Source organism: Mesoplodon densirostris, chromosome 2 (assembly GCF_025265405.1).
Source record: "Mesoplodon densirostris isolate mMesDen1 chromosome 2, mMesDen1 primary haplotype, whole genome shotgun sequence".
Classification (NCBI taxonomy): Eukaryota; Metazoa; Chordata; class Mammalia; order Artiodactyla; family Ziphiidae; genus Mesoplodon; species Mesoplodon densirostris.
The window spans coordinates 155,077,033-155,103,407 of record NC_082662.1 but is presented as its reverse complement, the minus strand read 5'-3'; the positions used below and the strand labels follow the sequence as shown (position 1 = coordinate 155,103,407).

General features: G+C 54.0%; 1 protein-coding gene and 1 pseudogene across 1 annotated transcript in view; both read left to right on the top strand.

Annotated features, from left to right (window-relative positions):
- The first annotated feature begins 2,642 nt into the window (after positions 1-2,642).
- Positions 2,643-26,375, top strand: part of QSOX1 (quiescin sulfhydryl oxidase 1) — a 42,026-nt gene continuing 18,293 nt past the window's right edge. Inside the window, 5 exon segments of the mRNA XM_060088535.1 lie at positions 2,643-2,998; positions 13,073-13,173; positions 22,930-22,975; positions 23,529-23,631; positions 25,974-26,064. Coding sequence (XP_059944518.1) covers positions 2,722-2,998; positions 13,073-13,173; positions 22,930-22,975; positions 23,529-23,631; positions 25,974-26,064 — 618 coding nt within the window. The 5' untranslated portion in view covers positions 2,643-2,721.
- On the top strand, positions 14,093-15,251 carry LOC132483942 (heterogeneous nuclear ribonucleoprotein A1-like; annotated as a pseudogene).

The following is a 26,375-nucleotide window of genomic DNA, read 5'->3' as shown; positions in this document are numbered from 1 at the left end:
GACGGCAGTGGAGGCGGGGGAGATGCTTACTCAACGATGTTTACTCGGCAGTGTCCACGGGCAGAAAGGAGTAATCTACCGAACGTATCTCTGTACAACATCTTCTTTATCCATCCCTCTGTTTATGGGCAGCTTGCTTTTATTGGAGACTCCTTTTAAGATTCTGTTTGAACAGACTTCCAAGACTTAAAGTTGAAAATCCCTGTATTGCTGTTCTGAGATATTGAAGCCCCAGATTTTACAACTCTCAATGCTAATTTCTTTGGCCCCATTGCCAAGAAACTTTATCTATTCCATTCAAATCATTTGTATTCTTTTCCATTTCTGATGTTCTGAAATAGACATGTGAACAAGCAAATCTTTGTGTACTTATGAGAGCTGTGCTTCCCAGGTGCTCTTCCTGTTTAGCCAAAACTGTCCCCTTAATTCCCAGGGAATTCCCTGGGGAAGATAGCTATAACATTTTTTAACAATGGAGACATGTGAAGGCACTTGACTTTTCCTGGCCCCTGATTTAGCCACTGGAGTACATCCACCCCTTGGAATCCAAGGTTGCTAGGGGACTATCTATGCAGTTCAAGACTCTGAACTTGAGAATATGTTCAAAGTCTATTCTCTGTTCAGGCACAGAGAATACGAATTCATGAAGAGAGCAAAAGCTCCAACCTCTAGATCTCTGCCTGGAATGCTCTTATCCCACATTGCCACAAGTTTCCCTCCCATTCTTCATTTGAGTCTTTGTCTCAAATGTTACCTTGTTAGAACTGCCTTAAGACTGGGGCAAGAGGAGCCCCTACCTTGTCTTCTGAGCTCCCTGGCCCCCTTCCAGCCACGCCTCTTTCCACAGAGCTAGAAGACCATGGGCCAAGGGGATGAGTCCACCCAAAGTTCCTGTGCCTCACCCCTTCTTAGATCATACTGCGAGTACATGAGACCCTAGAACTCCCCACCCCAGTAGCACCAGGCCAGCTTCTAGAGACTGCATCAGCCTTTTTTCAAGGTCTGTTCTCTTAAGGAACCAAGGAGCAGCTATTTGATAGAGGTATGGATGGAGCTCAGATGTGCAGACAGGGATGCTATCGGTGTGGGCACAAGTTCCCTTGAAGTATGGGATAGAGCTGGGGTGCAAAGAGTAGGAGGAAGGTTGAGGGCCAGGGCCAGAGCCAGTTACCACCTAAGCAGCCCCATTCCAGTGCACATCTTGGGGGAAGTCTGAGATTTCTAAACTTAAGTTTGGCCTTCCAGATTATTATGAAGGTATACTTGTCAACATGAAAGGAAAGGAATTTTACATAACAGTTTAAATTGGTTTATAATTTTAAATTACGTAGACATATGATATGTGTGCCTCCATTTGCACTATTTACCCTGGCCCTGCAAATATCAGGGATGGGCCCATCACTGACCTCCCTGTCTAAAATAAAATACCACTTCCTCTGTCACTTTATTCTTACCCTATTGTACATGTCTTCATAGCCTTTGTCAACATAGGATCTACATTTACATCTCTCTATCCCTATCCACACTAGAATGTAAGTTCCATGACGGTAGAGTCTTGGTTTTATTTACTGCCTCAGCCTTAGTACCTAGAGCAGTGCCTGGCACAAAGAAACCACTCAGTAAATGTTGAATGAATAACAAATCTAGTCTCAGATGGCTTACAGGTGAGGTGGCCTAACCCAGCAGACCCAAAGGGAAAAGATCACGTGACAACACTCTGCGGCACGCCTGCTCCTGTTAAGATAACTCAGTACTGGAGCTACAAAAGGTAGACCACAGAAAGTTAATCATCAACACTTTAGTACACATGAACACAAGATTAGTTATCAGGTTACTAGTGAGAGGGATATGTAAGTGAATATGGAGATCTGTGTGTAGGCTGGAGAGTTAGATGTGGGGTACCTGGGCTGCTGGGAGCCCCAGTTGGAGGAATCGTCCTAACAACCTTAGGTGGCCAGACCTGCGTGCTGAGGAAACTGATTCCACCCAATGGACCACGCCAATCCAGCCCAGCCTAAAATGGAAGGGGGCCTCTAATTCATAATTAGGAAGCCGTCAAATAATATTTTCCTTAGATGGTCACAGGCCTTGGGGAGTGTGGGGTGTGGGCACATCTGATCCTCGTGGCGTCATGGTGGTCACAGACTCAGAGACTGTCCTACCACCCGTCCTTCTCTCCCACGTGCTTCTAATTCACAACTTCTTATCGCTTGGTGGGATCCCCAGAACTTTCTGGGAACAGCATAAATCGGTCCAATCTATTCCAACGGACTCTGTTCCCGTTGGATACAGGGCCTGTGAGAAGCCAAATGACTTCCCGGAGTCCCCAAAAGCGACACGAACGCGGGCCCGGGACTCTGCCCCGCGGATGTCCCACACCTATCATGTGGCGGGGGGGGCGGGGGGCTCCGGGGCCTGGGCTGCGCTCCCCGCCTCCTGGGGCCGAGGCGGGAACCCGACAAGCTCTGAGGCCTCGGCGGACTGCGAAGAGGGCGCTCGCAGCCGGGCCCGGACTCCAGCTCCCGGTTCCGGTTTTCGTCCCTCGTCGGCTTTCCTGCCCACTGGCCGGCGGACGGGGCGGGGAAAGGGGCGGGACCAGGCCACGGTGGGCGGGGTCACGTGGCTCCTCCCCGCGACGGAGACAAGAGGTGAGGCGGAGGCGCCCAGCACCAAGTCGTCCGAAACTTGTGCGCAGTGGTGGACTCCGCGCAGCTGCAGAGGATGGAGTGCTGTGGACGCGGCTTCGGGCCGCAGCCGTCGCTGCTGCTGCTGCTGCTGCTGTCGCTGTCGCTGCTGCTGGTGGTGCCCGGCGCTGGCGCAGCCCCGCGCTCGACGCTCTACTCGCCCTCCGATCCGCTGACGCTGCTGCAGGCTGGCACCCTGCGCGACACCGTGCTGGGCTCCCACAGCGCCTGGGCGGTGGAGTTCTTCGCCTCCTGGTGCGGCCACTGCATCGCCTTCGCCCCGACGTGGAAGGCGCTGGCCAAAGACGTCAAAGGTGAGAAACTGGGTGCGGGGGGTGGCTCGCTCCCCTCGCCCCACCCGGGCGGATCCCCGCCACCTGCCTCACGGAGGCCCTTCAACGCTGCCCACTTCCTCCTGCCTGTCACCTCCGCTCATCTTCCTCTCTGCCCCTCCCAGTTCCCCCCAGTTTCTCAGCCCTCAGCTCCATCTTTAGCTCCCGCCCCTCCCTTTCTTTTTCCCCTGGGCCGGTGTCCCGAGTTTTCTCCCCCTCCCCGCGGTCTGGGTCCCCAGACCTGCTCTGCTTTCCTTGTCAGTCTTCTGCCGGCTTATGGCCCCCATACCTGCGACGCGGTCTCCTTTGTTCCTCCTCCCTGACACCTTAAGGCTTCCTGTAGTTCAGCCTTGTGGCAGACCCCTTCCTACCAAGTTCCCCAGCTGCGGTGGGATCCGTGTTGGGGAGAAAAAGAACTGATATTCATTCTGCCGCCACCCCTATTCCCACTACCTCCTTCCTTTCCCCGCCCCTTGGCTAGTAGACCCTGCTGGTACGTAGACTTCCTTTCTCAGCTGTATCTTTGAGGCAGAGTTTCCCTGTTACCTGTCTCCCGGCCGCTCCTGACCTGCTGCCTCCACCTCCTTAGCTTCTGGGCCACATCCTTCTCTCTTCCCCTCCTTCTGCACCTTCTCCTTCTGCTTCAACCTGTGAGCCCAGAGACCCGACTGAGGGCAGCCTCTTGGTGTGGGTTTGGCCCTTGCTCCATTTTCCCCTTCATTGGCCTGACCACTAATACCATATTTCCTTCATTCTAAGAGACTGTCAATTGTGAGACCCACCATTCATTTACTAACAGCCTGAGGGGTAGAGGGATAAGACGACAGCTAATAGATGTATAGAGATTTAAAGGTGTACTCCATTACAGAAAGGTTAATGTTTTTAAAAACTTAAGATTGGAGCTGAGTAAATATGGCAACAATAGCAATGAATATTTATTGAGTGCTTATTGTATTGTATGTCAGACACCTTCCTGAGTGAGTACTTGATGTGTATTATCTCAGAGTTTCCTTTGCACAGGTAAAGATCCCTGTGGTGTCATCCATCTGCCTAGACCAGGTAGTGGGTATTTGGGGGGCTGGCTTGGCATGATGGTAGTGGTTTGCTTCTGATTTGCTGCCTCTGAATGGAGTTATTTCCTGATAACTAGGTGGTGCTAGGGTCCTAGCAGGGCTGCTGACCTTCAGTGGTCACTGAATGAGGACTATGGGCGTCTTAGGGCGTAGGCGTCTTCCTGGAGAGGGAAGAACTGGAACTGTTCTTCACCTGCTGTGCCGTTTTCTTGATAAACTCAACTCTTTGCGGTAGAGTAGTGCATTTGTAGATAGATGTTGGTTTTCAAACTCAGGCCACCTCTTCCCTTGAGCAGCTTGCACGGTGGTTCCTGAAGTGGTTAGTTGGAAAGATGTATCATCTGTTAGCCATATGGTCTTGGAAAGTTGTTTGTTTTTTTTTTCTTTTTGCGGTACGCGGGCCTCTCACTGTTGTGGCCTCTCCCGTTGCGGAGCACAGGCTCCGGATGCGCAGGCTCAGCGGCCATGGCTCATGGGCCCAGCCGCTCCGTGGCATGTGGGATCTTCCTGGACCGGGGCACGAACCCGTGTCGCCTGCATCGGCAGGCAGACTCTCAACCACTGTGCCACCAGGGAAGCCCGGAAAGTTACTTTTAAACAAAACCGATAAACCGTTTTCCCTCCAATTTACACGCAGACACTTGTCTGCATGCCTCTCTGGTCCCATCACTTGAATGTGCCATTTCTCAGCAGCTCTTCACACTGCATCATTTCAGTGATGTCAGCACATCTGGCCAGGGCAGGAGGCAGGAAGAGTGTTGAACGTGGAGCTGGAACACCTGAGGGGCACTAGGTGTTCCGGGGACACTGTGGGCCTGAACATCATAAAAATTCCTACATCAGTTTACACTTTGAGGCCATAAAAGTTCCTTAATGGCCACAGGTAGACTCAATCTAGAAGATTCTTACATCTTGAGAGTGCTGGACAGAAAGATTAGCTTCCAGCTGACTCATGGGTTTGGCCTCTGGCAACCCAGAGTTTTCCAATGAATTGCACATCCAGATACTGACCCAGCCTGCTCCTAGATGAGGGTTACCACTTCCCAAAGGGGTCTTCTTCCCAGTGCATGGAGTGAGAGTTTCCCTAAAAAAAGCAAATCAAAACTTAACCTCAGAAAGGAAAATGGTGTCTGTAGAGATGAACCACAGTCCATGGGAGATGGGAGATTCAGGTGAGAACTGGAAGTCTCCCATGAACCATGGAGGTGTCAGCCCCCTAAGCAAGATCATGTCGGGGGGAGCGCTGGCCGAACCTGGTGTTGGCCTGCAATGATAAAGAATGCTTCCACTCCAATCCAAGGAGGTGTTTCCTGGTGAGGCCCTTTAACATCTCTGTATTCTGAGGTTCCTTGAGAAAGTTTGGTTGTGGGCCGGCAGAGGGTTGCTCCCGCACCACCCTGGGCCCATGGGCCTGTGGCCCCTGCCCTCTGCCACTGGTATGAATGCCTTGGGTAGGAGCAGTGAGACTGTGGAAGGTCATGAGGGGAGAGAAGAATTTTGCAACCCTGCCCACCTGGCCTCAGGCATTTAATCTGACTGGCCAGGGCTCATTTCTTCAGTAAATTGTAGGCTAGGTTCTCTGGGGCAGTTGTTACCCTGGGGCAGACCACTTGTTTCTAAGGATCTGGCTCACCCCTTTCTATTCCAGAGCAGCTCTTACTGCCTCACCATGTGTTTGGGAAATTGATTGTGTTCATTTTAGACCTTCAGTCCTCATCACTGGCTAATCAATCAGCAAATACTTGTTGAGTGACCTCTGTGTGCAAAGCACTGTTTACATTGCTATTGGGTAAATCACACAGCAGGGAAATTGGCACCAGTAAGAAGCTGTATTTGAAAAGGGTCGAAAGAGCGTTACTCAGCCATTTCTTGTTTTGGGAATTCAGGGGAGGGGAAAGTCACAGAGGCCTGGTCACCAAAGTCCTTTATCTAAGCAGTTATTCATTATACACTTGCCTTATGCCAGGCACTGTGCTAAGGGCCTTTATAGGCCACTGTTGTATATAATCTTTATGAGAAAATATCTGAGCAACAGATAGCCTTTTTTTTTTTTTTTTAACTGATAAGTAACTTGCCCAAGATTACACAGATGCTGGAGGGGGTTCTTTTTTTATTTTTATTTTATTTTTTTCTACTTTTGGCCCTGCCACGCAGCATGTGGGATCTCAGTTCCCAGACCAGGGGTCAAACCCACACCCCCTGCAGTGGAAGCACAGTGTCTTAACCACTGGACCACCAGGGAAGTCCCTGAAGGAGGTTCTTTTTTTTTTTAAATAAATTTATTTATTTATCTATTTATTTATTTTTGGCTGCGTTGGGTCTTTGTTGCTGTGTGCAAGCTTTCTCTTGTTGCGGCGAGTGGGGGCTACTCTTGGTTGTGGTGTGCAGGCTTCTCTTTGCAGTGGCTTCTCTTGTTGCAGAGATGGGCTCTAGGCATGCGGGCTTCAGTAGTTGTGGCGCACTGGCTCAGTAGCTGTGGCTCGTGGGCTCAGTGGTTGTGGCTCATGGGCTCAGTTGCTCCGCGGCATGTGGGATCTTCCCGGACCAAGGCTTGAACCTGTATCCCCTGCATTGGCAGGTGGATTCTTTTTTTTTTTTTTTTTTTTTTTGCGGTATGCGGGCCTCTCACTGTTGTGGCCTCCCCCGCTGCGGAGCACAGGCTCCGGACGCGCAGGCTCCGGACGCGCAGGCTCAGCGGCCATGGCTCACGGGCCCAGCCGCTCCGCGGCATATGGGATCCTCCCAGACCGGGGCACGAACCCGTATCCCCTGCATCGGCAGGCGGACTCTCAACCACTTGCGCCACCAGGGAGGCCCCGGCAGGTGGATTCTTAACCACTGCGCCACCAGGGAAGTCCCTGGAGGAGGTTCTTGAACCCAGCTCTTCCTGACTCTCCAGAGCCTGGGCAGGTGGAGAGGGGGGAGAAGGAGGAAGTGTACTCCAGGTGGGAAAACGACCTGTGCAGAGTGTGGAGATGAGATTTGTAAGGCGTGGGTGTTGAGTGACAGCAAGCAGTGTTGGTTTCCTCCCTTTCTCCCCCAGGGCATGGCCGTCCTCTCCTGCTTGTACCTCTGCGCTACTAGTGCAGAGCCTGGCGCAGGGCAACAGCTCCCTGAACACTCATGCAGACCGATGGCACAAGCCTCACGGGATTCCAGATGAGGCTGTGAGTGACCAGGCCTTCTGGGGCTGCCGTGGCTCCTCTTGTCTCAGACCTGGGGTATCATCCAGGTGTGAGGGGCGTGGAAGGCATTTTGTCCATATCATGACCTCACTGCCCAGAAGCCGGCAACAAGGAGGAAGGGATGTCGTGGTGATGGCATAGGCCTGGCCAACTCCCTGTGTCAGGAGGACGCCCAGAGACTCAGGCGGGGGTCTCGTTCTGACCTCTTGACCTGACTGGCTCTTGTTGTTTGGGTGGGTCTGGCCCCTGCCTTAATAGAGACTCAGACCGCTTAGCACTCAGAGGCCTCACGGCCATGCTTCTTGGCGAGAGTGTTTTACCATCCAGCACCCACGTGGTTGTCAGAGCTGGAAAGGACTTGAGACACCTTCATCTTGGCCCTTGTGTGACCAGTGAGGAAACAGAGACCCAGAGAGGAGATGTGTGGAGCTCATGGTGCTTCGACCAGTTGCAGCTGTCTGCAAGCCCTGTGACTCTGAGTCCACTGCCCCTTCCTGGCCTTGTGAGTGGGGTGGGTATGCCGCCTGTGACTCCAGAAGGAGCCCATCCCCCTCACCAGAAACCATCCACTCTCCCGCCACCCAGGGTCCACAGCTGTGCTGCCTACACTTACCTCCCCTCCCGTCCGCTCCATTTGCTCATTTACTCTGTCAGTGGGGAGATTACTTTGCCAAGGCAGTAATTGCACCAGGAAAGTTTTTTTTTTCTCCCTAAGAGTAGGGCTGGACTGAGACTGCTAATCCTTTTGGTGTTAGGCCTGCAGGTTGTGGTATTAAGTCACCTGACACTTTAAAAAGCCTCTCTCACCCAGCTCTGTACCTCTTTGACAGCAGTGCACTTCCTGTAAATGCAGCTTTGCTTTACCAGGGGAGCACCCAGATAAGGGTCCTCTCTATTCCTGGTACTGTTACTAGAATGACGAATAGTCAGGCCCGCAGTGATTAGGGCCAAAACAGAGCTTTATAGGTCATTATGGCTCATTAAGGTATTGACGTTGATATTCCTGGGAAACATTTCTCAGCCCGGACTCTGCCAGCACCTGACTGGCCCCAGGCTCCCCCTCCTCCTCCCCCTCGGGCTGGAGCTGGTACGAAGAGGCACCGGTTCCATTTCGTGGAGGTACAGGGAATCAAGGCGTAAAGAGAAGGAGTCACAGACCTTCCGGGAGCTGGGAGCTGAGAACTCTCAGGCATCACCTCCCGCCTCCACCCCCATTACTAACACCCACCCCACCCTGTCCCCTCTGAGTTTCCTGGCTGGGAACAGAGAAGCTCTCTGTTGTGTCCTGGGCCCTCCTGAGACCACCGGGGAGGCTCAGATCCTGGGTTCAGATCCCACATTGACCACCGATTAGTTGTGTGCCTCGGGCACAGTTATCCGATCTCTATTTTACAGTCTAGGAAAGCAGGTCTAGAGATGAATAAATACCTCCTTACTTTCTTCATAGCGTAGCTGCGCACATTAAACTACATACATTGGGCACATGATAGACTCTCTATAAGCCTGATATCTCTATCCTCTAAGTAAAGGCTGAGTCTATGATATTGACCAACTCTTGGGCGTTACAGAGAATGGTATGTAGCTAGAAGACGAAACTGTTTTAACCATTTTCTCTCTCATGGGGAAGGTTGTGACTGGAGCAGCCAGCAGAAGTATAAAGGTAGCCTCCTGACCCTGGTGAGGCAGAGGGACAAAAGTGGGGTTTGGGGTCTGGTAGCCCTTGGACCACTTGGAGGTCTCTTGGTCTCTGTCCTCGTTTGTAAAGCGGGTAAAATGGTGCCCGCCTCCAGTGGCGGTGGTGCGGTGGGAAGATCTGGAGCGTGCTGTGGACGCTCGCTGAACACTAGCCTTCTGTCCTGTCCTCTCCCTGTGCCTGCAGAGCCTCATGCCCCTGCGGGCAACAAGCAACAACTCTGGCCTGAGGGATGGCGGCCTGCACTCTTGGAGAGGAGAGGAGTGGAGCGGTTGAGGCCTGCTGTCCTTGGTCCCTGCCAAGTGGCCTTGTGAGACCCCCTGCCAGGGGCCCTCACTGGTGGAAGGACACAAAAGTGCCACTCTTCCGCCCTTAGGTCTCATTGACTTGCTGATTCTTTTTGAGAACAGCCGGGCCTCTCCTGGGGGTCTCCCTGAAAAAAGCCCTAGCTGCAGAGCCGGAGCCAAGCCTGAAATGTGCCAGATGACCCTACAGGGTGACCTGTGCTTCCCACCCTCTGCTGGGCCTCCCTTGGGCAGGAGAGGAGCCATAGAAAGGAGGCCTGGGGCGCTCTGCCTGTGATCCAGGGTAGAACCCCATCCCTGGGCAGCTCGCTTCTCCTGCATTCACAGGTGATGGGCGTTCACCTCACCCCCTGCCTGGACCTGAGGATAGAGTAAGGCTGAGAGAAGATGTTCCAGCCCTGTAGCGGCCCCCGGGACTGGGTCAGCTGTGTAATTCAGTCGATAGTCACTGAGCACCTATTGTGTGCAGGATAATGGGGAAGCTAGGCAAGGAGGATGCAAGGATGAAGAGACATTTAGGGACGGACAGGCTTGTAACTGCGTGCTGGAAACGAGAACAGGGTCCCGAGCCTTGGGCTTGGAAGGCAGCTCTTCCTGGGGGGAAAAGTCCCGTTCAAACTGAGTTGTACCTGACAACTGGGAGTTGGTTGGGAGGGTAGAGGTGGCTGTGGGAATAGCCTAGATGAGCATTGTGCTTTCAAGGAAGGAGAAAACTTTCAGCATTCCTGGAGCATAATTTGGGGAAATGGTAAGAGGAAACTGGGTGGGGAGGGACCAGATTAAGAATGGCCTGATGCCTGTTGAGTTTTCTTCTAGAGGCAGTGGGAGCCACCAAAGAATATTGAGTAGAGAGTGACATAGATCTGCAGATAGAAAAGAACACTGGTGGCTGGGTAGGCTGGTGATGGAGCATACTAGAACCTTGGCCAGGAGGGAAATGAGACATTTCATCTGGACAAGAAACCCTGCACTAGCTCACTAGGAGGGTGGGTTAGAGGTGACGTGAGAGGTAAAGAACCCGGGGGTGGGGAGAGGAGACACGGGGGAGGGCAGGAAGAGACTCGGGAGGGAGGGTGGACAGGACAGGAAGCTGGTTGGGATTATTGGTTCTGCGTGGCTGGACTGCCTGACTCTGTCCCTCCTACGTGGTGCCGACAGTGGTGGGGGGGGGGGGTCAGGGGAGAGCAGAGTGTCAGGGAGGGTGGGAGGGATGCTGTGCCAAGCCCAGCGTGGAGCAGACCCCGGTCCCTGACCACAGCAGGCTGCCCTTCCAGCTAGATGTAAAGCTGAAGGATGCAGGCCATTCGGGTTGGCGTGTATTTGTAGCTCAAACTGTTGCCCTCCTGTGCTAGGGGAGCCGAGAGCTCCCCAGAAGGGGTCTGGTGAGATGGGGTAACGGGGGATGTTGGGGAAATGGCATCTTATGGTGTGGCTCACCTGTCTCTGCTGAACACTTAAATGCACACCCCACTCCCCCATCCCCACTCCCTCCCTCCCGCCAGGATTCAGTGCCAAGAGTAGATTGCCCGCAAAAAAGGAGAAGGGGGAGGGGGGCTGGGGAGGGAGCGGGTGTTGCCTCTGGCCTGCCTCACAGTGCCAGACCCCCTGCCTCGTGTCACCCCAAGAAGGACCAGCTTAGTTGCTCTGAACCTTCGGAGCCTTTCCTTTGAGGGATGGATCAGGGGTGTCTGGGAGGCATCCTGGCTCTTCCATACATCTGTCGTGGAAGTGAGGGTGACACTCCTCCCCTGGGCATAAAAGGTTCTGGGAGCTCTGATGCCTTTGGAAATAGTGGTTTTTCAGATGTTGTAAGGGACAGGTTCTGGGGCGAGGTAAGAGGTCCCGGCAAAGCCACAGGTCTCAGGGATGTTATTTGGATATTAGTCTTCTGTCATTAGCGAGTTCTGCGTGGGCTGCCTGTGTGAGTCCCCCCACCCCATCCTATGCTCCAGGTGGGAGGGGTAGGGCCCTGTGGGGAGCATGTGTGCCCTCCCCCACTCCTCAGGCAGGCTCGCTCCTTCCTTCATCGGCCTGGAGATGCCCGCGTTGGGGAGGGTGCTGGGGAGCCAACCCTGAGCCCCAGGCCGGCGCGCCCACGCTGGCCCCTGTCTGCCTTCCCGCGGCATCGCCTCTGCAGCCCGCACAGCCTGCCCTGTCCACTCTCCCCTCCTCGTCTGCTCACCCCGTGCCCCGGTTGCCTGTCACCTGGTCTGATGGTCAAGGCTCCACTCGGTTCTCGCCTTTCCTGCCAGGCCCCTGCTTGGTGCCCAGGGCTGGTCTCCCCTGCGGCCACGTTCCTTCAGAGCCCCGTGCCACACGGCGTGGCACCAGTGCATCACCTGCTCACTGTCTGTGCAGCTTCACGTGCACATCCTCCATCCCAGCGGGAGCAGCCTCACTGTAGTGTGGCACTTTGGTAGGTGCTCCCGGGGCACCTGACCCTGCTCCCAGGGCACCTGACTGATCGATGTGGTGATGTCGCGCTCTCCTGGGCCGGGCCTAAGTCGCGCCAGACGAGGGACGGACGTTCTTGGCGAACGGGACCGCTCTTCTCGTTCTGTCCGCGTGCCCCTCGCCTCTCTTGTCACGGCCTCCCGACCTGTCGAGGGGTGTGTGGAAGGCGGGGGTGGTGGTCTCCGGCCCTGACCCTCGGTCTCCCGCCCCCTGCCTCACGGCGTGGGCGGGGCCGTGGTCCTCGGACGCAGCAGACACTCTTGCTTCGCCTCCTTGGCGTGTGCCTCGCGAGCGGTCCTCCCCGCGTTGGTGGGGGGCCGTCCCGCCGCTGCGCTGCGCGCCCCTGCCGGTGCGTGAGCGTGCCTTGCTTGGTCCTCTGTGGTGCCCCTGGAGCGCTCCGGGTCGTCCCTCAGGTGCCCGAGGCCGAGCGGTGGTGTCGTTCCCTTTTCCCAGCGTGATCCTCGGGTCCCCGCCGCGGTGGTGTGTCCCGTGAGTGGCTCTCCTGAGGGGGTCGAGACGGTCAAGGGAGGCGTGCCTGTTTCTCCCGGGAGCAGGCTCAGGAGGCCCGCCTGGTAGATGAGTTTGTTTTCCGGTTCCCGGATCTGGGGCCGTGGCCCAGAACGGAGCCATTGTTCTCTCTGCCCGTAAGTTCCAGCGGAGGGAGGCCTTGTGGCCCGGGGCCTGATGAAGGAGCAGGGTGCCCAGGCAGCCGGCCTGGGGAGCTGTTATCTTCCAGAGTCTGGCCGCAGGGCTTCTTTCCCTGTGGCTTCTAGATCCCAGGTGTCTTCGCCTTCCTCCCCTGGACTTCTGCCTCCACCTCTGGCCGGGGGGCTGGTCCCTACCACCCTGTGTCCCACCCACCCAAGCTGGGCTGATGGCCACTACCTCTGGCCTCCGAGGCCTTCACCGAGGGTCCACGGGGGAACTCAGCACTCCTGAGGCATGCTTTTCACCCTTCTGGAACTGATCCTCTCTAGAGGGCAGCAGAGACAGAGGCAGTATCCCAGGGGCTTTTCCCCAAGAGGGCCAGGCTCATCTCATACCTCTCTTCAGCTCCTCCCTCACTGCAGAACAACGGGGGACACAGCTTGCTGTTCCGAGTGGGTTACCGGTGCTATTTAACTGTGTCCTAAGCACAGGCTAAATGCAGAATAACCCAACTATCTCAGAGGCCGTGTTTTGAGGAAGCAGTGACCTTTCTCCTAAGAGCTTCGGAGGCAGGTGCCGTGGGCACTGGGGGGGGGGGGTGTTGCGTGGGCGAGGTCAGTAGGCAGAGGTACCAGCCCCTCTTACTTACCTCAGGTTTTCTTTGTTTCTTTTCTTTTTTTTTTTTTTTGTCCTTTCAGCTTGGAGGCCGGCCCTGAATCTCGCCGCCCTGGACTGTGCTCTGGAGACCAACACCGCAGTGTGCAGAGACTTCAACATCTCTGGCTTCCCGACTGTGAGGGTGTGTGACCAGGAGGGGTGAGCGGGCTCGGGGGCAGTGCTATCGGAGCACGTTGCCAGCTGCTCCATGCTCCCCTGGTGTCTGCCTGACTGCTGGGCTCTGTGGTGTCCTCCCAGGCTTCTGAGCTTGACCTGCTTAAATCACAGCCCCTGGAACATGTGCCTATTTTAGAGGCAGAAAGGGATGTGAACTGGGAGGCAGAAAAGAAAGAGGCTCACTTCGTCTGGCACATTCTCCTTTATAAGGAAAAGGGGCTGTGTGTGGTGGTGTTGGGATGGGCAGATTGTAGCTGTGAGAAGTGAGCATCACCTGAGCTGGTGAGAGCTCCCAGCTCCCAGGGGCCCCTTTCCAATCAATTCCTCTCCCGCCTGACCTCCCAGCCTTAGAGGGCTGATCTAAACCCTGTAAAACCAGGGTTTAGGCTGTGACCCACCTGTAGGCAGGATCAGACTCAGGGGGTCTCATGGTCCCCCAGAAAAGGTCCCCTGAGACAACTGGCCAACCTCATCCTCATCAGGCAAGTGCCTTGAACCCAAGAGGCTCAGAAGTGACCTGGCAGGAGAGCCTTAGCCCAATGCCTCAGGCGGCAGGGATCTCCATCACGGGAGACATCATACCAAACACACGAGGGCCCTGTCACCCCGGCTGTGGCTGCAAGTAGCACGAGCTCTCTGATGAGGCTTTGCCTGCCAGCCTGCCCACCGCGGGGCATCAACCACTTAATTAACACCTGGACAACTTCCAAGGCTCTCACATCAGAGGCCCTGGTAAGCCCAGAGCAGCAAGGCTGTGCCATTATACTTAGCACCCTCCCCAGAGCTCAGGCCCGGCTGTAATCCAGTTAGTTCTCTTCCAAATTAAAGAATCCAAATCACAATCTCTCTCTCCACCTATAAATAATTAGCCTGCTCCCACCAGTATGGCATCTAGAAAAGCAATTTCCTCTGTGGCCACTAAGAATAATCAGGAGATACGTTCGGTCGATTACTCCTTTCTGCCCGTGGACACCGCCGAGTATACATCGTCGAGTAAGCATCTCCCCCGCCTCCACTGCCGTCGTGTCTAAGTCAGAGTCACCCAAAGAGCCCGAACAGCTGCAGCAGCTCTTCATCGGAGGTTTGAGCTTTGAAACAACCGATGACAGTCTGAGGAGCCATTGTGAGCAGTGGGGAGCGCTCACAGACTGTGTGGTAACGAGGGATCCAAGCACCAGGCGCTCCAGAGGCTTCGGGGTTGTCACGTATGCCACTGTGGAGGAGGTGGATGCGCCCATGAAGGCAAGGCCACACGAGGTGGGTGGAAGAGTCGGGGAACCAAAGAGGGCCGTCTCAAGAGAAGATTCTCAAAGACCTGGCGCCCACTTAACCAGGTGAAAAAGATTTTTGTTGGTGGCATTAAAGGAGACACTGAAGAACATCACCTAAGAGATTATTTCCAACAGTATGGGAAAACTGAAGTGATTGAAATCATGACTGGTCGAGGCAGTGGCAAAAAGAAAGGAAAGGCTTTGCTTTCGTAACCTGTGAGGACCATGACTCCGTAGACGAGACTGTCATTCAGAAATACCACACTGTGAACGGCCACAACTGTGAAGTCAGGAAAGCCCTATCTCGGCAAGAGATGGCTAGCGCCTCATCCAGCCAAAGAGGTCGAAGTGGTTCTGGAAACTTTGATGGTGGTCTTGGGACGGGGTTTTGGTGGGAATGACAGCTTTGGTCGTGGAGGGAACGTCAGTGGTCGAGCTGGCTTTGGTGGGATCCGCGGTGGTGGGGGATGTGGTGGCCGTGGGGACGGCTCTAATGGGTTTGGTAACGATGGAAGCCATTCTGGAGGTGGTGGAAGCTACGATGATTTGGGCGGTTACAACAATCACTCTTCCAATTTTGGACCCATGAAAGGAGGAAACTTTGGAGGTAGAAGTTCTGGCCCCTATGGTGGTGGAGGCCAGTACTTTGCCAAACCCCGAAACCAAGGTGGCTGTGGTGGTTCCAGCAGCAGCAGTAGCTAGGGCAGTGGCAGAAGGTTTTGATGACTGCCAGGAGACAAAGCTCAGCAGGAGGCGAGAGCCAGAGAAGTGACAGGGAAGCTACAGGTTACAAGAGATGTGTGAACTCGGCCAAGCACAGTGGTGGCAGGGCCTAGCCGCTACAAAGAAGACATGTTTTAGACCATACTCATGTGTATGGGCAAAAAAACTCGAGGACTGTATTTGTGACTAATTGTATAACAGGTTATTTTAGTTTCTGTTCTGTGGAAAGTGTAAAGCATTCCAACAAAGGGTTTTAATATAGATTTTTCTTTTGCACCCATGCTGTTGATTGCTAAATGTAATAGTCTGATCATCACGCTGAATAAATGTGTCTTTTTTAAAAAAAAAAATGAAGAAGAAGAATCAGGAAATGCCTTTGAAGACTGAAAAGCCAAGCATTGTCCCTGAAACAAGATATCTCTGAGTTCAGGGACTTCAGTTGCCAGGCAGAACCATGAACCATATCTGAGACTGATGACGCCAGGAGAATTCATCTGGAGAGCAAGGCCCCAGGCTCCTCCAGCAGCGTCCAGCTCTAACTCCCTGTGACCTTTCTGTTCTCACGGCCAGTGAAATCCTGCTGGGTTCAGGGTTTCCACAGCCCCGGAGAGCTCCCTCCTATGCTCCTGTTACCACTTAGGGTCAGGGCCCAAGCCCCCATTCAGCTGGCCTGGGGACGTGTCCTGAGCCAACAGCTACTGCCGTATCATTTAGAGGTGGCAGCGGAGCCATTGTTTGTCAACTGTCTCTTTTAAGTAAAAGGCTTCCATGACAGGGCCATTGTCCTATCCTTGGCCCCAAGATGTGTCACTTAAAATATTCAAAATTACTCTCCGAGGGGAGGACGGAGCCTTCTGTTCCTTCTGCTGAGGCAGGGCGAGCAGCCCCGCGTGGGAAGCTGGGGGAGGATCAGTGTGGCAGCAGGAGTCCCTGCACAGGGGAAGGGCGTTGGCATTGGTCCCGTGGCCAGGTCGGGACATCCTGTGGGGGTTCGGTGGGGGCTGGTGCCTGGGGCATTCTGTTTCTGTCTGGAAGAGGCTGGGGCTCGGGGGATTGGAAGGAGATGGCCCAGGTATGTCGGGAGATCCAGAAGCTTCTCAGCACCTGTCTGAGTCATGCAGCACACACAGCCTGAGTGCCCCAAGTGACTAATCATCTCCTCAACCACCTATCCTGCTGTGGGAGGGGTGCTGGCAGGACCCTGACCTGGGCTCCTTGACTGCCTTCACACTGGCGGCATCTGGCTGGGCTGGGCTGAGCTGGGCTAGTAGTGACCTGTGCATTTCTTACGAGCTCCAGAGACCAGTGTTGTGACCTCCCTTGGCCAAACCCTCCCAGCCTCTCCTGAGGAGCCTGCAGTTCAGTTTGAGCAGGGAGAGGGGCTCGGTGCCCAGTCCTTAGGGCTCTGGTCCAGGGTGCAAGTGGTTCTAGCTTCTGATCCGTCTCTGTTCTAAGGCCCTAAGCAGTGGCTTTCAAACATTGTTACTGTGACCTACAACATTTACAGTGAGATCCAGAAGTTGGTTTGTATCTGTTATCCCTAAAACAATTGTTTCATAAAACACTATTCTTCGTAAGTGCAGTAGATGCTATTTTCTGTTCTATGTATTTTTTTAAAAGTACTGGCTGTGATTCACTAACTTGATTTTACAACTTACCACTAAATTATTTCTAGTGTTTGGAAAACACGACTCAGATTCCAGATCTCCAGAGATTCTGGCCCATTGAGAGCCCGGTGTGCGTGTGGGCTGCGTGGCTGGACTCCCTGGGAAGCAGTACACCCTAGAGGTGGGCCTGGCTGCCAGCAGGCCAGAGAGATGGCCCTGTACCTCTGTCTGCCATCCCCTGGGGCCTGGAGCCTGTCCTCACTCCCACCCATCAAGGCTGAGAGCTCTAAGATGAGGACATGTGTTGAACAGGGGGAGAGAGTGTCGCTGGTATGACAGGGACAGGCCCATACAAGAGCATGGCCACTCCCAGTAACATGTGTCATTGTCCCTTTCCTCTGCCTCCTGCGCCTTGTCACCGTGAGCAAACAGTGAGCTTCTGCCAGCCCAGCCTGTTTAGCAAACAACCGGCCCTGCAAGGCAAGCCGGCTGTTCAGGGCCCTATCAAACTGGAGCCGGTGCCCATCTGGAAGAGAACAGAGGGGAGGGAGGGAAAGGTAGCTTAAAGCTGGTTTTGGCTGGAGCTTGGGGACCTAGAGGCTGGAACTTCAGGGGTAGAGGCTTTGCCAGTGGGCTGCAGGAGTGCCCCTCAGTGGGTAATGGAGTAGGACCCTCTGTAGCCAAAGGCCTGGCTGGGATCAAGATTACAGGAGTCAGCAGCATTGGGTGGGAGAGGACAGAAGTCTTCCCTCTGCAAGATTCTGAGGAGATAATTGACACGAGTTCAAATCCTGGCTCCCCTGCTGACTGTGACTCGGGGAGTCACTTAATGCCCTAGCCGCTGGCCTCAGTTTCTTGGTCTGAAAAATGGGATGATAATATCTACCTAATAGGATTGTTGCCAACTATGAAATGAGGTCTTACGTGTGAGAGTGCCAAGACACTGTGGTATTAGCCAAAGTTCCATAACTGTTAGTTGTCTTCCTTCCTGTTGCCCTATGGGCTCGTGGTAGCCCCTCTGTGATACCCCATTTGAGGCAGTCCATCCATCAACAGCTGTTGAGTGAATGTTTGCTCGGGGCACAGCACTGTGCTCATCATCATGGAGAAGCCAGACCTGTAGGCCATGGCCAGAAACATAAGCGAGGCCGGCCAGACAGGAAGGCGCTGCGCAAAAGGGCACTCAGTGCTCCCAGCTAGTTGACAGGCCGGGAGTGAGGTGTACATGGTGAACGCTGGGGGAGTTTGCCTGGGGTCACTGAGTTCTTTCCTTCCCACATCAGAGAGGATTTTCTGGGGAGGAGGAGTTCCCGGAGGAGGGGGACATCCGAGTGGGTGGAGTTTGGCTGGGAGAGAGGAGGAATGGCGGGCAGGATGTGAGAGCAGAGGGTGTGGGTGGAACCGTGTGGGGAGTTGAGAAGGCTGGTCTGGCTGGAGCTGAGGCTCTTGTGCGGGGCTGAGGCAGGACCCCGGAAGGAGGGAGCCCAGGGATGGCAAGTCCTTGAATTCAAGGCTGGGAGTGGGCAGTACCGTCTGGGCTGTTAGTTTTTGTGGCTCTTGTGAGATGTCAGGGAGGGGGGACAGGACTCAGAAAGACTCTGGAAAAAGGAGATAGGCCCCCCTCTCAGCAGTCACCTGCCCTCTGCCAGGTCTCTCCTCCACTGACGGTCCACAGGGTAGGAACGGTTAAGCTTGTGCATCCTCGCAAGCTCACTGTAAGGTATTTGGAGGTCACCTTCCTTAAAACTTGTTTAGAAAGCTTGGATTCAGTGCCATTGATGGTTGCCACTGCAAAGCATGCTTTTTGTTTAGCCTTATTTGGCCCCCAGGAAGGCAGTTGCTCCTGGATAGGTTGGTAAAGACCTGCCCAATGCCATCTGGTCACCTGCCTTTGGGGAGACAGGGAGGATTCCAGGGGCTCCACGGTTGGGGAGGGCAGAAGCTCCTGTGTCAAGTGTTGAGAGGAAAGGGACTGGGTGCTGACCGCTTCTGCAGGAAAGGAAACTCCCTGCTGGAGTCTTAACTGCCTGTTTCCAGGGAGTGGTGGCCCTTTCCCTTGGGTAGGGCACACGCCTCCAACAGCTGACTTAATAAGGATGCAGATTAATAAGAGGGCAAAAGCGTGCCCTGACTCGATTTTAATGTGATTTTTGCATGAGCTTCCAAGCTGATCGAAGGGTAGAGATTCTCTGTTCAACTGAACAGGTGTCCTTTGAGTGTTTCCATGTCCTAGACACTGTGCCAGGCACTGTGGGGCTTGCAGAGGTGAATAAGCTATAGTCCTGCCCTCCCAGGTGGGAGGTGGATGGATGGGTGGGAAGTTCGGGTTCAAGTCCATCGTAGCTGAAATGTAGGGAATGGGGGCGGGGCAGTGGGAGATAAGTGTGGGTGGAGGCAGATCCTGGAAGGCCTCAAACGCTCTGAGTTTGGACATTATTCCTTGGCAGTAGGGAGTCATGGAAGGGCTTTGAGGAGGAGGGACATGATCAGACCAGAATTGTCCCTTAGAAACCCAAACAAAGTGACAGTGAGGGTGGTGGCTCCATCATTTGAAAAGATGGAGCACGTGACCATTTCTGAGGGTGTGAGGCGGGGACAGGTAGAGACAGTTGTAGTGGGCCAGGAAGTAGGTGGTAGGCCCTGGTCTAGAAAAGGCAACTGGTCTCAAGGACTGTAGAATAGATATCACAAAGGTCAAGTTCACAGACCACAGGCGTTGTGGGAGAGGGAGATGCTGGTCTGGGTGATGGGGAGGAGGACAATCACTGGGTGAGAGAAGGAACATGGGTGGAGAAACAGGTTGTGGGAGGGGTGACTCAGTCTTGGACAGTGTGTGTGTATTGGGGGAGGGCTACCCTGACACCTGGAAGAAACAAGTTAAGACAGGTGAGGACCTGAGACAGGGTTCAGGTCACAAACCTTTTGGACAAGGTAGATGACATCAGCAAGGGAGACAAACAACGGGTTGGTTTGTCCATTCACCTGTTTATTCACTCATTCATTCAAAAGCATAGCTTGAGCCCCTCGTTTGTGACAGTGCCTCCCAGGGCTTTTTAAACAGAAGAGTGCCGTCATCCGACGCGTGGCTGGAGGAGAAACTGGGGGCAGGAGATGGCACAGGAGAGGAGTCCAGAGCAAGGCTGGGACAAGGGCGAGGGGAAGGCTGTGAAGGTGGCCATGAAGGCCTGGGCAGTGTCAGGAAAACCAAGGGAGGGTGGTGACATGAAGGCAAAGAAGGAGAGTGGCGGGAAGATGTGGCACAAAAAAAAACCCTGGCCGAGGGGGGAGAAACGGGCAGTGATAGCAACAGATACTGCAGAGAGAGCAGGAAGGTCTGGAAGGTCATTGGACCAGCCAAAGAGAAGGTCAGCCGAGCTTTCCTGGAGTGGTCCCAGCTGAGTGGTGGGGGCATGAGCCGCAGCCAGCTTCGCGGAAAGGAAGAGGACTGAGGGCAGACACTGTTTTGAGAAATTTGGTGGCACCGGGAAATGGGACGTGCAGCAACTGGAGAAGCCTCTGTTCCCATCCTCCATCCCTTCGTGTCCTTTTTTTTTTTTTTTTTTTTTTTAACTTTAGATTAGGAGGATCTGAACCTGTTTGCAGGCATAGGGAAGGAGCTGGTAGACAAGGGGAAAAATGAAGGAGAGATTAATTCATAGGAAAAAGTTCCTCTAGAGTGTGAGGTATGGGAACCAGCCCTCATGTGGTGACATTGTTCTGGAAGGTGGCTGGGAAGCTTCTGGGGACAGAAGGGCAGGCTGCGTGACTGAAGTAACTGGAGAGAGGAGGGGGCCTTCCCTGTAGCCCTGCACCTCATGGAGAAGGGGAGCTCTTGGAATTCCTGCACTCCCCTATTGCAGGCTCCTGTCTGACTCCCCACTGCCCATGGCTGGGGCCTTCAGAAGGCTCAGCTGGGGTCTGGGGAGGCCGCCCTCTGATGGAAGTAATGTCAGCCCCTTTTCATAAGGCACCTGCTCAGATCTTGGAGACCTGATGGTTGAAGAAGAGTCAACCACACTACTTTACAGTAGCTGACAGTAACAACTGTAGCCATGAAGAGCCACATGGCTTAAGGCGTCAAGATGTTAGTCATGTTTTTATGCCTATGGAAGCAAGTTGAAGTCTATTCTGTCTGTACAAAGGCACCGTCACTGTGAATAACTGCAGCTGTAAAGGTCATCCTCTGGGTTATTATCTGTGAGCAAACCAAACCCCAAATAGGTGTGTCTTTTATTTTGTTCCTGAGAAACAGTGTCAGCCCATAAATGCCTTAACATGCTTTATCTACTTGATTTCATGACACAGCCCTAGAAAACTATCCTTACAAGCGTAAGGATAGCATATACTTTTATTAATTCAAAATGTATTCAGTGACTGCAAAGAACACTATTATGAATATATGTGGCATGTGTCAGTGGCTGGTTTTCACCCAGAATAAAAGTTTATATTAATGCTCTAAGTAGGAGAGAATAAAACAGGGTCCAGGTGAGGTCAGCAGTAGCAGGAGAAGGTTGCAGGTGGGGAGAGATGGGCGGCTTCTCTGCATCTTTGTTGTTCATGTGGGAGAGGGGGGCAGGTGGCCTCCAGATTTCAGTTTTCTGCCTACAAATGGCTAGAACCGACAGATCTAGCTGATCAGTGTTTCCTGGTGTTTCAACGGAACAAGGGAAGGGGCTGATGATGATATAATAGTGATAATGTTAACATTTGTTGATTTCTTACTGTGTGCACCAGGTACAGTGCTAAGCACTTTGGATGTATTGTCATTGAATCCTCACAGCAGTTCTCCAAGGTAGATGGTGTCGTCCTCATCTTAAAGATGAGAAGGTTCAGAGAGGTTAATAGAGTGCCCAAGGTCACACAGCAAGAGCATAGCAGAGCCAGGCCTTGAACCCAGGTCTGGTAGACCTGAGGGCCTGCATTCAGCCACCAGCTTGGGATAAGGCCGAGCAGCCGTGCTACTCAGCAGAGGCCCAAGGTGGCTACAAGTAGCCTCAAGGTTAGGGACCTCAAGAGGAGGCCTCTTCCCAGACTGCAGGCTCTTCCCCAGGCAGTTAAGTGGCCATCTGTCAGGACAACTGAACTCTGTTACCTCCTGATCCCAGGAGAGCACAAGCCGGAGTTCTGGCAGCTCTCCCACCGCTTAAGACAGGAGCTCATTCTAAGGAGTTGCCCTCTGTTCTCTCTGTCCTCTCTCCCAAGGAGGCAACAGACTGGGCCTGGGTGTCATGTACATGGGGAGAGAGTTAAACTGGCCCGTCTGTAATAAGGCTTGTTTCTTCAGGGGCTCAAGCCCACCCCTCAGTAGAACCAAACTGGACACCCCTCCCTTCTGGAGTGTCTGCTGAGCCAGGCTGGGAGTCCTCGGTGGAGCCAGGCTGGGAGTCCTCCGTGGCCAGAGACATGAGCCTCGCTGCCCCTTTTCCAAGATACGGAACCAGGACAGATCGCCTCAGAGAGCAGCTAACATTGTCCAGGGTGTGCGTGGGGGGTATGAAGTGACTTCACTTTATGTTATCGGATGGGTCTGCATCACTTATTTATAGAGCAACTATTTTCTAGTCCCTACGTGCCGGGTCCCGGCGCTTCGTAGAAACAGACACCCCTCAGCCAAGTGTCCGAGCCGCAGCTTCCCGGGGTGCTCCAGAGCTGTGAGGGTGGGGATCAGGTGCAGGACACCAGGGAGAGGAACCAGGGTCCCGCTCCACGAGCAGAGACCTCTTGCTCTCATTTTACAGATGAAGAAACTGAGGCTCACAAAAGTTAAGTCATTTCCCCGAAGTCACCCCGTTTAGTAAGCAGCTGGGTCTCAAACACAGACCCAGGGCTTCCCTGGTGGTGCAGTGGTTGAGAGTCCACCTGCCGTTGCAGGGGACGCGGGTTTGTGCCCCGGTCCGGGAAGATCCCACATGCCGCGGAGCGGCTGGGCCCGTGAGCCATGGCCGCTGAGCCTGCGCGTCCGGAGCCTGTGCTCCTCAATGGGAGAGGCCACAACAGTGAGAGGCCCCCGTACTGCAAAAAAAACCAAAAAAAAAACCCAAAAAGCAAAAACACAGACCCAACTGGCATGGGTGTTGTGCTCTTAGCTCCACTGACTCTTTTCTGTGTGTTTGCTTCCAGTTCTTTAAGGCCTCTTCCAAGACCGGCTCAGGAGATACACTGTCAGGTGGGTGTCCCAGCTCGCGGGGTCTCATTGGCGCCGTCAGCATCTTTCTCCCCCTCTTTCGCCTGGGCTTCTACTGGGATGAAGAGAGCCCAGCAAGGTCTGCAGGGTGAGGAGGTCCCCAGTGAAAGCCGAATTTGTTTTCCTGGAAATGTCATTCCCAACCAGCCTGGAAGATGCCTTTGGGAAAACAAGGCTGAAGAAGCCCTTCCATTTGGGCCCATCTGGGAAGTGGGGAGGGTCACATGTTCCCAGAATAGCCCTTCGTGTCAAAGTGGGGTTGACATCCAGAGGGGCAGCCAGATAGCGTGGGGAGGGCCCTCAGGGCCCAGGTGTGAGGGACTCTGTCCTGCCCTGGGGGATGGGTCCCCCTGCCATGCTTAGGACCACAGGGGTGGGATGCCCCCCGTCCCTCGTACAGAGGAGGACTGAGATGTGCTCTGTTTTGCTCAGCTCATGCCCTGGGCCCCTTGCTTCCATGAGGCAGGCTGACAAGGGCACTGGGATTCATTCTCCTCTCTTCACGCCCCTTGCCTATGTCCATCTTCATTTACAGTGGCTGGTGCTGACGTGAAGATGCTGCGGGAGAGTCTCATTGACGCCCTGGAGTCCCATAGTGACACGTGGCCCTCCGCCTGTCCCCCACTGAAGCCTGCCAGGTATTTGGGGCTGGGGCAGGCCCATGGCAGTGTGGCAGGATGGCGGGCCTGGCAGTGAGAGGACCGTGCGGGCAGCAGGGCCGGGGACAGGGCTGGTTCTTCCTGTTGCCTGAGCGGTGGACCCTCCAGGGGACCGGAGCCCAGAGCTGCCTGGAGAAGCTGGTGGAGGGCTTCCCATTGCTGGAGGTCCTACCCTAGGAGCCCTGACTTCCTGGGGCTGACGGGGATGCAAGGGCCCATCCCACCCGGCGGGAAGGAAAAGACGGGTGGGGTTCTCCGGGTAATACCTGCTGCTGCTTCTCAGAACCTGGAATATCGGAGGGATGCAACTGGATTTCACATGATCTAACCCAGGGAGGGTCCCTGAGAGGGTGGGCATGGGGAAGAAAAAGGGAGACCAGATGCTGTTTAGAGGAAAGGGGATGGGGGACTGAGAAGCACAAAGCCCTGTAAAATGAAGGCGCTCCCTTCCTGAGCCGTAGCTGTGACCGGGGGATGGGGAGGTGACTCTGCTCCCTGGGCTGCAGAGTGTCAGGTGGCTGGTGTCCTATATCTACCTGCCAGGCAGCCTTCCAGGATCGCCTCTATTCTAGGAAATCAGCATAATGAGGTGCACGGTGTCTCACTCTAACTCTCCCACAGAGGGAGACAGGTAGATGGAAAACACGAGGTCCTGCCCTTCTGGACGAGAACTCCGGATAGGAGAAAGCCCACCTTACGGGGCCAAGAAGGAGCAAATCCAAGTACCAGCTGGGGCTGCTAGAGGGAGCCCAGCCACAGAACACAGTGAAGGTTCCGGATGCTGAGAAAGCCTCAGGAGGCAAACACTGGGGCTTCAGCGCCCACCCTAAGTCTGCTGGTGTCTGGAAAGCTGAGGCCCTGCTGAGGGACTGTGTTTCCAAGAGTCAACTGGTGTTGAATCCAACTCACAATGATTCTTTTATCATCTTTCCCAATTCTCCATCCTCCCAGAGGGCCTCATGGAGCCCCTGGACTGAGTATATGGTCTTGGCTTGGGGTTCCACAGCCAGACCCCCTCTCTCCAGGAAACACCTCGCTCCTTCTTCCATTTCTCAATGATCGTGTCTCTGCCTCTCTCTCTTTCTTACACCCACCCTCCCTCATGGTGCCTTTTCAGCCCAGAAGATCTCAAAAGCAACCAGCCAGGTAAACCTGCCAGCCTCTCTCAAAGTGATCCCTCTAGAGAGCTTTAGGGAGGAGGCGGGGACCTGTGGTGGAAGGTGGGCTGCCTCGTCCAGAAGTGTGAGTGGGAATGGACGGGATGGGGGCGAGTTACATGGTCAGCCGCCTGTGGGCTCTTCTGCCAGCCTTGGGGAGGTCTGGGAAAGTTGCCTGAGAGGCCACCTGCTACCACCCCAGGGGCTGTCAGTGACCATCCACCCACTGGGGTACACTCTGGCCCCTACCTCTCTGGCATGGCGTTTGTACTGTTGCTGGGCTGGGCTCCACTGGCCCCATGTTGCATCTTCTGTTTGGAGGTAACCATTGCCACATCATTGGATCCGGAGGAGGGAAATAGGTCATCAGGTTGGGGACAAAAGTAGACGCTGTTGTCTCCTGTTACATGTTTGATGATGTTCTGCTTTTAATTGAAATAAGGGAACAAATCATTTTTGCATCATGCAATTGTTTTCTATTGAAACTCTGCGTTTTTAAAACAGCTTGTATCTTAATTCTTTGATTTGGGGGGAATAATAAGATTTGCCTTCTTATTAATTTCCACCTTCATCCTGGGGCCCTAGTTTCCTCATCTTAAAATAAGGAGGTTAAAATCTTCAAATAAGATTAGACAGCTTCTGAGATCTCCTGTACCCAGGACTTTCTGATTCTTTAGTTTCTTTTGTATGCCTGCTCCAGGAGGGGAAAAAGCACGTCTCCCTGTTGGTAGTGACTTAGCACAGATCAAGGCTTGTGTCTGATGGGTAGTAAACACCAGCTTCTTAGGGGACCAATAAAAACTGCCCTCTAAGCCTGGGCCTTACCCAGAGCATAGAAACACCTGGTCTCAAAGCGTGCCTCCCCCGGTCTCCTCCTCAGACTGCCCTACGCACTCCTGACTCTGAAAAAACAACCCAAGTAGGTGGGTGAAGTGAAGAACCAGGTTTCGGTAATAGGCAGAGAGCGTCTTTTGAGACTCAGGGTTATTTTACTCCCACTGGAGGGCTGGCATGGAGAGACTTCCTCGAAGTCTTGTGTGCAAACAGAGGAGGCGGTGTGTGTGGCCGCACTCGACGGTGCTGGGTCAGCCACGTCTGCTGTCGCCGGCAGTTTTGCTTTCTTCCCACCACAGAGAGAGTGACTGCCAGCGTTGTGTCTTGCAGGCTGGAGGAGATTACTGGATTCTTTGCAAGCAATGATGAAGATTACCTGGCCCTGATCTTTGAAAGGGAAGGCTCCTACCTGGGTAGAGAGGTGAGCTGCCTGCAGGGTCCCACTGCTACTGCATAGCCGCTGGGAGAGAGCCAAGAGCAGGGCTGGTCCTGTGCACTTCTTAGCCCAGCACTGGCCTGACCCCTGCTGGGGGAAACGGGAAGTGTAGGAGCTGGACCTTTCTGTTTAAAGCCTTTATGTCTGCTTGGATCTTCCTCGTGGAAACTGAGAATGATAACACCTGCTGTTGATTGAGCATTGCACTAGATTGCTGACACACGTAGTTGCTCATCTTTCTAATGAACGAAGATGGTCAAATAACAGGTCGAAAATCACACAGCCAGTGAATTGGT